Source organism: Tympanuchus pallidicinctus, unplaced genomic scaffold (genome assembly GCF_026119805.1).
Source record: "Tympanuchus pallidicinctus isolate F22 unplaced genomic scaffold, pur_lepc_1.0 scaffold5, whole genome shotgun sequence".
In the NCBI taxonomy this organism is placed as follows: domain Eukaryota; kingdom Metazoa; phylum Chordata; class Aves; order Galliformes; family Phasianidae; genus Tympanuchus; species Tympanuchus pallidicinctus.
The window spans coordinates 53,309,680-53,320,472 of record NW_026294769.1 but is presented as its reverse complement, the minus strand read 5'-3'; the positions used below and the strand labels follow the sequence as shown (position 1 = coordinate 53,320,472).

The 10,793-nt window shown below is 43.4% G+C and overlaps 1 protein-coding gene across 2 annotated transcripts; it reads right to left on the bottom strand.

Moving 5' to 3' along the window:
- Positions 1-2,323: 2,323 nt before the first annotated feature.
- Positions 2,324-10,419, bottom strand: PDP1 (pyruvate dehydrogenase phosphatase catalytic subunit 1). Of its 2 annotated transcripts, XM_052703362.1 has the most exons (3): positions 10,288-10,407; positions 9,860-9,894; positions 2,324-6,316 (listed from the first exon to the last, which is right to left on the bottom strand). In XM_052703362.1, the coding sequence occupies exons 2-3, from the start codon at positions 9,888-9,890 to the stop codon at positions 4,665-4,667; spliced, it is 1,683 nt and encodes a 560-aa protein (XP_052559322.1). In that variant the 5' UTR covers positions 9,891-9,894; positions 10,288-10,407; the 3' UTR covers positions 2,324-4,664. The 2 variants fall into 2 exon arrangements, with proteins under 2 accessions (XP_052559322.1, XP_052559323.1); XM_052703363.1 differs by lacking the exon at positions 9,860-9,894 and having other exon boundaries at positions 10,288-10,419.
- Between the last annotated feature and the right edge of the window lie 374 nt (positions 10,420-10,793).

Below are 10,793 nucleotides of genomic sequence, written 5' to 3'. Positions count from 1 at the left end.
CACAACTGATGTTCAGTATATTCACACAGATGGCAAGCCAAATCAAAGAAACATGTATTTTCTTCCGTTCCCACAAGAACACACTTTAAAATGATAAGAGCAACCCGGGAACAAGCGTCACACTTGGCTTTCCATAAGACAGCAAGTGAAATCAGTCATCAATATTTAATGCCTAGCTCATTAGGAGATCATTAGGAGAAGAGAAAAAAGTGAACCTACAGGCTTCCTTCACTGAACAGGTATTTGATAGAACATTTATGTAGTTAATTTCCAACCGCTCACTAATTAGCAGGGATTAACCTAAAAGAACTCCCAAACAAGATTTGGAAAAATCAAGTTCTCAGAATATTCTCGTAACAAGTTTGCATGATTATAGTTGATACCACTCCTGACAAAGAGACACCTACCTGTTCACAGAACGATTAAAAGTTCTGGATGAATAATTCAATCCAAACACATTACTAAGTCTTTTTACTGCACAAATATCTAGAGGTAGACATTAAATACTTGGTGCTAGGAAAAACACAAACATCCTCCATTCATTGTTGAATAAGAAGCAAAGCAATAGGAAGCAGGATCCTGAAAAGCATTTGGAAAAGGAGAGCTTTCAAATTAAAACAGAGGGGGGAAAAGGATGAATCAATTAACCCAGCACTTGAAAGCACAGACACATCCATTCTGAAGCCCACCTCATTTAAAGCACCTTTGTTTTCACACAGGAACCAAAACACAACAATGAAGTATTTTATTAACTTCCATACTTGAGCCTCTGAACATAATAGGAAAAAAAGTGTCTACAAAACCAGTACTAATGTACTCGAAGGACCTCTCAGGAGGTTGCAGATTGACAATCACTTAAGCTCATTTTGGTAAGTTGAACCTAACTTCATTGTCCCACACAGCAAGATGCTGTATCAGCCTGCAGTGTGCAATTGGCAGGCTGGAAGAGTTACTTCTCATGCCACCCACAGTATCTGCTAGAATAATTATTCCCTTGGCACACCCAAATGCCTTGTGCCAGTCCTGTTCTTGAGCTGCTGAGTAGCAGCAATGATGACAGCATTCAGCACTCATGCTCGTAAAGATCACTGGTGCAAATCAGGAGGCATGCATTTATTAGAAGTCATGAAAGCAGACAGACCATCTCCATCGGTGAGCTGATGGTGTAGGGTAGGACTGAAAACCTGCATCTCCATCCATGCCAGGTAATCTCATTACAGCTGTACCTTCCCAGAGAGGAAAGAGTAACCTAACCATTTTAAGCATATGTACTGAAAGCAGTCACCCAATATCCTTCGCTCCAAGGTTGTTCAAAGTACAGAAACCCAAGACTGGGAGTTCAGCTATAAACAGGATTTCATGATGGAACTATACTCCTCACTGCATGTGTCATGTTTTAAGAGTTCTGAATGCCAAACTCCACCCTCTGATAAGGAAACAAGCAGAAAATTACAGAGTTCAGTGCTCATCAAATTCTGCATATAGAATGCAAATTAAGAACATGAAGGCTCTAACAGTAACTGCTGCAACATGCTGCATTTGTTTTTGACAGTATTTTATAATACACATAGCAGTACTCTTTAAAAAAAAGAAATGGTAGCACAGTTAAAACCTTAAACTGAAAACAGACCCGATGAAGATTTCCCACTCACCTCTTACCTAGGATTACTACTGTTAAACAGTTGTTGAAGTCATCTAATAATCATCTATAAAGAATTTAAAGATAGCTTGAAGGTGAACTTGAAAGCTTGTGTTGTCAAACTTCAGCCATCCTTCTTGGTTAAGCCATACACTTGCAGTACTTTCTGCAGTGCAACAAAACACATCCTCTGCCAATGGTATAAAAGATGTTCCTATTTAGTTTACTAACAACTTATTTTTAGGACATTTGAACCTGTGTGTATGAAATCATTTTGTTGTTCTGTACAGAATACAGTCCACAAATTACTGATGACAGATTAGGCAGTACACTGTTGTAGACTGCTTAATCTGCAGCCTTTAATGCCCTCTCCCCACAGGGGATGATGAGGCAAGGCAAACTGATACAGGAACACTCAGGAGATACTGACAGGGAAACATACAAGCTTCACTGCCAGGGGGCAGCAGAACCAGCATGCCTGATACAGGGTTCAAGCCTCACAGTGACATTTCAAAGCTTTGAAGCCCAGTTCCCAGCTTGTTTCCATTTGCACATTGCTTCGTTAGGCCATCTGGTCTAACATAACAGTGACTAGATGATGGAAAGCATTTCTGAGAACCAAGTCGTTTCACAAGCTTTAAGGAAAACAGCCATTGCTTTCTGTATCAACCAAATACAGACAGATTTCTGCATAATTGATCATTTTATTGGAATCTATTAAAATGTTTGTTCAGATCACCTGTTCAGCAGGCAGTTATGCTATTTCTATTCACTGCATACATACTGAGCAAGTTTCCAAGCAACACATAAATACTATTGTCTGACCCCATACATACGCATCTTTACTACAAAAAGCAGCTTCTCCTCAATAAAAGTTCTATACATGGAACCAACAGTCAGTCCTTCCAGCCATGACTTGTCCCAGATCCATATCAAGAAACATAGGTTAAACACATCAATACATGTAATAGAGATTTAACAGTAAAAAAAAAAAAAAAGTAGGAAAGTTAAATACTGTAACAGCTTAGATACATACTGTATTTGAATGATAGAAGAACAAAGTCTATTGACCTAGCTAATGATAGTCACCAGAAGACAACATAGAAGCAATGTCAAAAGCCAGTACTAGTCTAAGCATTTTAGAGTTCCCCATTCCCCTTCAAATAAAGAAGGGTTGTTCACATCTTCAATGTGAACTTCAGATATCAATAACCTTATTGCAAAGTTGTTTTTTTTTGTTTTTGTTTTTTAAAGTTGGGTAAATAAGCAGACATGTTAAAGCTGCAGGCCACTAGGTACACACAGCACTTCTGCATTTGAGGACCCAATGTTACTACAGCACAGGATCACTGTCAGTATTAAATATCCTGTATGTAATAGTAGCTTTAACTGGCAATATTTTTAGTTAGTGGAAAATGGCACATTACTCAAAGTAAGCTAGGTTTTTAATTTTTTTGCTTGTTTGTTTAATTGCTGTGTTGAAGGCTAGGAAGTTATTTTAACTGAAACACCTCCATGAAATCAAATATGCTGACCTACCACTGCTTAAGAGTTTATCCAGAACACAGGAATCAAGTTACAAGTGTTCTATCAGTCATCAGGGACTGGTATTTCAGATAGCACTTGGGTTTTTGAAGTAAGGGCAGCTGAAGAGTAAGCTACACAATGCAACATACCTAAAACAGATGCAAAGATGATCATTAGATTAGTTGTCAGTTCCCACTTTTTACAGTTATGAGCCCAACAACTTTAGGCACACAAGTTACAGCCCAGGACACTACCTTGTAAGTTCAAATTCAACCACAAGCCAGAGAGACTCATCCAAGAGACTGCTGTGATAATACATTCTGGACTGTAAGAACATGCATACACCAGCTGTCCAGAGATAAAAAGCTGCTAATAAAGTTGCTAGAAAAAGCCATTAAACATATACATGCATGCCAGTTGGCTTCCCCAACTGAAATTCTACTTACAAACCATACTTCATTTTGTAATCTGTAGTTTTCAACCTGACATACTTACAAATATGTGTTCAAGTGCAAAACATCCAATACGTCACTATTTGAAATAGCCAAAGAAAATGAGTGCAAATTACAAAGCCACAATGAGGTTAGCAATGATTTCCTGATCTTCTCAGGTGAAAATTTATCCTCCTAGATAAGAAACACCAGACAGGGATGGAGTCCATAAAGAACATGACCTTTAGGAAACACAATGGTCTTGACCAGCAACGCTGACTCTCTAAAGAGTCTGAAACTTTCTTCACACCGAGGTCCTCCACAACTTTACTTGATATCTTACTGCACGTTGTAATGTATTATTGCCCCACAAGTTGTGCAAGAACCTACAAGCCAAGAAGCAACTGATGCACGGACACTTAGAAGTTACTGTGTATAGGATACAATTAAGCAATAACAGAATCTCAAGTACTGATTATGGCTTAGACCTGCATTGAAAGTCAACACTTAAACAAATATTCTTAAGTGAATGACATTGTCTATATGAGAGCAAGACAACTTTGTTACACTGAAGAACTACATGGTTATCCTCCTATTCAGAGGAAAAGGCTGACAGAATATACTCACAGGTAACCACACTTATTTTGAATTCCTACAGGGAGAATTCTTGCAACAATATTCCTTGTTACTCTTAAAAAATGAGTGTGAATATTTTCAGATGTTAACAGGCTTTTTCTTGAACAACCAGATGCTTGATATTTAATCCTTTATCCTCCTTCCCTCCCTCATCCAGATCTGCCAAATTCAAGGCATTGTTCTAGCAGCATTCATGAAATCAATAGTGCAAAGTTATTACAGAAACCTCTTTTCCCAGACATCCTCTTCAAGTTTATATTAGGTCAATAGCACTTCTCCTGTATTTAGAGCTCTGGGGGAAGGCAGAAACAATAGATACATTAAATCTAGCAAGCAAGAAATTTCTTTGCTTATTGAATTTGTCTTTTTCCCATCTGCTGCTCATACTGGCCATTGTTACAGCTTTGGTAAGTAGTTCACTACATTAAAATTCACAGTTCCCCATTCTGATATGCACCTATAACATGCGAGTTGAACTGCACCACGATAATTGTGATGTCATCTCTATACATTCGAGCCAGCTCTTCTGGAAGACTGAGCATCTTGGACAGCCGCTCGTGATCCACAGTGCCAAACTCGTTATTGCCCACTGCGTGGCGTATCAGGTGAGTTGCTGCATTCTGATCTTCAAAAACTGAAGAGATTTTTGCTCTTCTTTCTGTTAAGAGACCGTGCATCTGTCCCAGAGTTACCTTATAACCACCGACAGCTATCGGCTCTTGATGGTGAACACCGGTGAGATACTCCCCAACAATTCTAGCCACATCTTGCCTGTGCATAGTTTCCCACAGCCCATCCGTGGCCAAAACCAAAAACTTATCCTGTGGCCTTAACTTGTGATGTATGACTTCTGGTTCAGCTGTGAGGTATGGTGGAGTGTGATAATTTGGAGGAATAAACTTTGTATATTCATTGTCATTTAGCTGATCTGGGCCCGATTCAACTACTCTCTTCTGCAGTTCAATACTCCACTTAAACTTCACGTCACCAAAAGCTCTGAAAGGCATCAGAAGGCCTAAGAGACGATCTTGTTTCACAAGGCTTTTTTCTTCAGACTTTGGATGCTCTGTTTTCACACGTTCCACTTCACGTTCATTTTGCGCATTGTGGTCATAGGAGAGATTAACTGCAGACCAAGATCCATCCTCCTCCTGAACTCCAAGCATGGCCCTACTGTCTCCTGTGTTTGCCACGTGCAAGTCAACACCATCCACATGGGCTACACAGGCCGTTGCACCAGAAAACGCTACTCTTAGTACTAAGTAGTTGAGAAAAGAATTTGGGTCTCCTACTTGAGCTTCCAGAGAAATATCGTTATCGAGCCTCTTAAAAGCATTAACTAAAGCCTCTTTCACATCTGTAGTCTCTCCACTATTGAGATCAATGAGCTCCTGCCAGTAAGTTCTTAAACTGTTGAAATAAAGCTTGGAAGCTTCTTTGCTGAAGTAATCATTGGGGTGCTTGTGCCACTGTAAAATAGGTAAGAGGGCTCTACCACTTTCCACAGCATTTTCTATTTCAAGTAAAGTCTCATGAGGTAACAAGGAGACAGCAATGTAGTAAAACAGTCTTTCACTGACAGCTTGAGCACAAGCACAACCTGCATGGCCATCAAACACACCCAGAAGCATCCCTCTTGTCTGTAAGCAAGTGGCAGCACTCCTCCGGTCTTCTATTGGAGCATTAGCAGGCAACTGGTTGCTGTCAAAGCCAAGGACAGAACTTACATTTTTACCATCAAACTCTGGGACTTTAAAACTGTATTCATTTGCCTTCAGAATGCTGTTGACCTGCGGAGGAGTGAGGTAAAACCTCTGTGGTGTAGAAGCATAATCCCTCGCGTGAATAAACTGATAGAAGTTCTCCTTTGGCCTATAGAGTGCTGCAAATTTCTTCTGAGGTGCATATCTGAAGTGACCGTGAGCAAAATGAGACGATAAACAACACAGATGTTTATGGTGGCAGTAGCACATAGTACTGCATATTCTGCTAATCTCACAGTTACGAATCAATGGGAACAGATGAGTTGGTGCTGGCATGGCATCAGATAACAGTGGCAGCCTGGAGCTTCGGACTGGAATTGCTGAAAGGCAAGAGAACAACTGCATTTAGAGAGACAGCTAACAGATTTCTCCCAGAAGTCTCTGTTAAAGCACCTACAGTCACTGAACAAAGTTCCTCATAATATGAAGTACACAGATTTAGTATGTCTGGGAACAGAAGAGGAAGAGGCATTTGTTTATATGCAGTGTGTTGGACTAGAACAAAGCTACCATACTTTGAACTTCAGCATAGATATGGTAGCTTTTACAACCACTCAAATAGTAGGAGGGCAGTGGAAACAAAATCCAGACAGAAAACAGTTTCACATGCAAGTTAAAGCAACAGTTAGCATACAACATGCTATAGCTGTGCTACACTCTGCAAATATTTTACGGAGATTTCTCTTCCTACTGATCCTGAGATTCCAGCTGACAGAACCAGATGTGACAGGAAGAAAATAGTCTTTCTGTAAGGCTGAAGAGATAATGTGTCTAACAAAGATTCCAAAACAACTGAGATAACAGACAAGTGGTTTTAAAAATACATTTTAGGTGATAAAATGCAAGCAGTAAGTCATAAACAGTAGATCTCAGACAAATAGAAGCCAGCAGCAGGTTGTTTCTAGCAGGATGTTTCTTCTCCCCCTTTCACACACAGAATTTCATCACACTTGTGAACATATACACCATGTGTATATCTACAAATAGCCACAGGAGTCTAGGCAACAATTTTCTGGCTTATCGGATAAAAGTGGCAGAGAACATCTCTGTTACCAACAGCTCATCTATCCCAATAAGTCTGAAAGATTATAATTTAAAGCTGAAGAACTACACAAGCTGTGTTCTCCTTCATCAATAGAAGAGAGCCATGTGCAATAAATCAAAGCTACATCAAAATCCAAGTACTCAAGAAAAATATTAGTACTTTTTCCTAAACCTAAACCTAAATTTTTCATTTAAGTTTTCACTCCTCTGACAACAGAGTACTCTAACATCACATTCCTTATCTCCATTTACATTCCCAGTTACAACGTCTGTGCAAGCACCGCCTAAATCTTCTCCATTATGTTTCATTCTCAGGAAGACTCTTACAACACCATACTTAAGAAAAGCAATTCCACAGGGCAAAGAAAAGGGAATTACACTCTTTTGTGGGAAGTGTACAGCTAATGGCCATTTACTTTTTTCCATCTTTCATGATGAAGCTTCAACTTCTTCCTAGAAAGGATCATGACAAATCATAATATACAAGGCTCCCTGGAGTCCTAAGCATTATTCTTCACAGAATCATAGAATGGCCTGGGTTGAAAAGGACCTCAAAGATCATCCAGTTTCAAACCCCCTGCTATGTGCAGGGTTGCCAACCACCAGACCAAGCTGCCCAGAGCCACATCAGCCTAGCCCTGAATGCCTCCAGGGACTGGGCATCCACAACTTAAATTCTTATTCTTAAGCACTAGCTCCATCACTGCTCCTCCATGCTTTTCACAGATTCTGTCACAGGATTCAGATAATCAGCCAAGAAGTATCCAGAAACAGAGGAATATACTCCATTCTTTGTGTTGTAAGAAAGCAAGTGATGATGCTCTAAGACAATTCTAAGAGAATCCTGCTTCTCTAATACAAAGTATGTAAAGTGCTGAAAATCAGTTAAAATAACACTGTCTACTACTCTGGAGGCCTTCTAGCACAATATCTTCACCCCTTACAAACCAGTGTTTATCAGTCTTGACTTGTAGTGACAGAAGATTTTCCACTGACCTATCCCACGTCTCCTATTGACAGCTAAGACGCCTGACTTGCCAGTTTTCTGTTGTTCAGCTACCAGGGAGAGCTTTGGCTGCACTACTGCCAACTCTCCCTATGCTCTGGCTTGAACTTCCAAATGCGTACTAAATTTATGCTAATCATTTGCTTCCCAGAAAGTATATTTCTCTAGCCCAGGCTTCACATGCATACAGCATGACAGAAGTGAAGTGCAATACAAATTTTTAAGGTCGATTACTGCCTTCTAATTATAAAGCAGCTATTTTGGTAACAGTTGTTGCTTTTAAATACCATATGAAGAAATACACACAACTTTGCTTACAGAATGTGAACCTCAGCAACTTACTGGTGTGTCAACTCTACAGTAGTACCTTGGATTTCACACTGGTCTCCTGCTTGACTCCTGCTGAACCAAGCTCCCCTGCCCATTACATATTCCTGTTCAGGGATGACAAATGGATGTTTCCACAACTGTTCTGACAGCTTCACTGTCAACCCGTGATGAAGAAAAACTGCAAACATACTGTTGTTAAGAGTGGCTCTTCAGGAACAGAATTCACTTTGCTGATTTTTAGTTATTAATTTAGTAATTAGGCAACCTGATCTAGCTGTGGATTCACTACAGGGGAGCTGGACTAGATGGCGTTCAGAAGTCTCTTACAACTTTAAGGACTTTATGATTCTTTACAAATCTTCTACAAATCTTATGAGGAGTGTCTGAGGGTGCTGGAATTATTTAGTCTGGAGAAAAGGAGGCTCAGGGGAGACCTCATTGCACTCTACAACTTCCCGAAGGGAGGTTGTGATGAGGAGGGGTTTGGCCTCTTCTCCCAGGCAACAAACAGGACCTGAGGAAACTGGCTACAAGTTGTACCAGAAAAGGTTTTGATGAGACATAAGGAAAAACTTTTTCTCTCAGATAGTGATCAAGGACTGGAATGGCTGCCCAGGGAGGTGGTGGAGTTGCCGTCCATGGCAGTGTTCAAGAGGCGCCTGGATTAGGAGCTATGAGATATGGTTTAGTTTGTGGCAGCAATGGTAACGGTTGGACTGGATGATCTTGCAGGTCATTTCCAAGCTTGTGATTCTATGATTCTATAAATATTACTGGAGATGCATAAGGATGCAGCCTCCAATCTTCTATCTCTTACATTCCCTCACAGCAACTCTCTGTCACTTTAAGCCGTCAACTTGTTTTGCATAGCAGATTTAAGTCCTGCTGATCAAGTCGAAGAGAAATTCCAAGTCTGCCAACATCAACTGAAATCATTCCAAGTCTCTCTCATTTATCCCTGCAACATGGATGCCTCTAAATCTAACCACTGCAGTACCCTTCCAGTACTTCAAATCCCCTTGCTAATTACAGCTGATCAAGAGATGAAAGAACACAAAAAGGATGTTAGATAAAAATCTTTACTACCTAGTCAACATCTGTCAGCTGATTAGTATCACAGCAGTCTTAAAAGCCTCTTCAATATTAGAAGAGAGGACAAATACACAAGCACCGTAAATAAAGAGTTGGGTAATTTAAGGACTCAGTAGTGCTACCCTGATGAAACAAACACACAATTCCTTGCTTTAAGGCGAAGCATTATGGCTATACAACGCTAAGGACACTTGATGCCACCGACAGGCTTCTCCAGCACCCGCATGAGCTGTGCAACGACACCGGTGGCTTTCGGGCACCTGACAACGCTGGCGACACGGGGTAGAAGGAACACAGGCCAGGAGCGCTGAGCCCTCCCTCGTGCCGGGGCTCGGCCCTCCGCCCCGCCCGGCCCCTCCGCCCCCCGCGAGCCCCGCTGCGAGATACGTACCGATGCGCCTGGGCCCGGGGCACACACACATTCTCCTGTCACAACAAGAAGCCGCCAACATCCACAAAGCAGAAGCCCGGGGGAAGGGGGGGAGAAGCAAGGCAGAGAGTTCGTTAGAGAGGACGGACGGACAGACAGACAGACAGCTCCGGCGCTGCGGAGGGGCGCAGAGAGGAGGCACGCACATACGCAGCCGGACTGCGGACACACAGATCCCTCACCCCGCCCGCCGGGCTCCGCTCTCCTTCCGGCGGGGGCGAGACGCCGCTCCCTGCCTGCCCCGCCCCGCCAGCGCTGGGCGTCGCCGCGGCGGAGACCGCTACCCCCCGAGGCGCCGCGCGGGCGCGACATGGCCGCCCCTTCAAGCCCCCTTCCTCCCTGCCGCAACCCTCCGAGGAGCCCCTCCTTCCTCCCGCGCAGACACAGACCTGGCCCCTTCCTGAGATCCTCAGCCCGGGCACCCCGGGAAGCGACTGCGGGAACCGCCCTGCCGGACGAGCACACCCCCCGCCACCACCACTTCAATGCCGCGGCCGCTGTGTTGCGCGCCGCCTTATAAAGGCCCTGCCGCCCGCGACGCACATCCCATTGGCTGCCGCGGAGGGCAAGGAGGTCACGTGACGCGGAGGTTCGGCGGCGGCTGAGGGAGCGCAGAGCGGGGAGGAAGAAGAACGGGGCGTTGCGCGCGCGCAGGGGCGGGAAGGCGCGAACGCGACGGTGGCGCAGCGCCGCCCCCTCCCTCTCTCACCCGCGCCGTGCGTGAGGCGAGGCCACGCCCCGCTGAGGGGCGGGCGGCAGCGGGGCGCGGTGTGGGCATGGTGTGGGCATGGTGTGGACGCGGTGTGGGCATGGTGTGGGCATGGTGGTTGTGGCGGAGCCGTGCCCTCACCCCGGGAAAGGGCTTTCCGTCTCCCCAAAACGCTCCGCAGTTTTG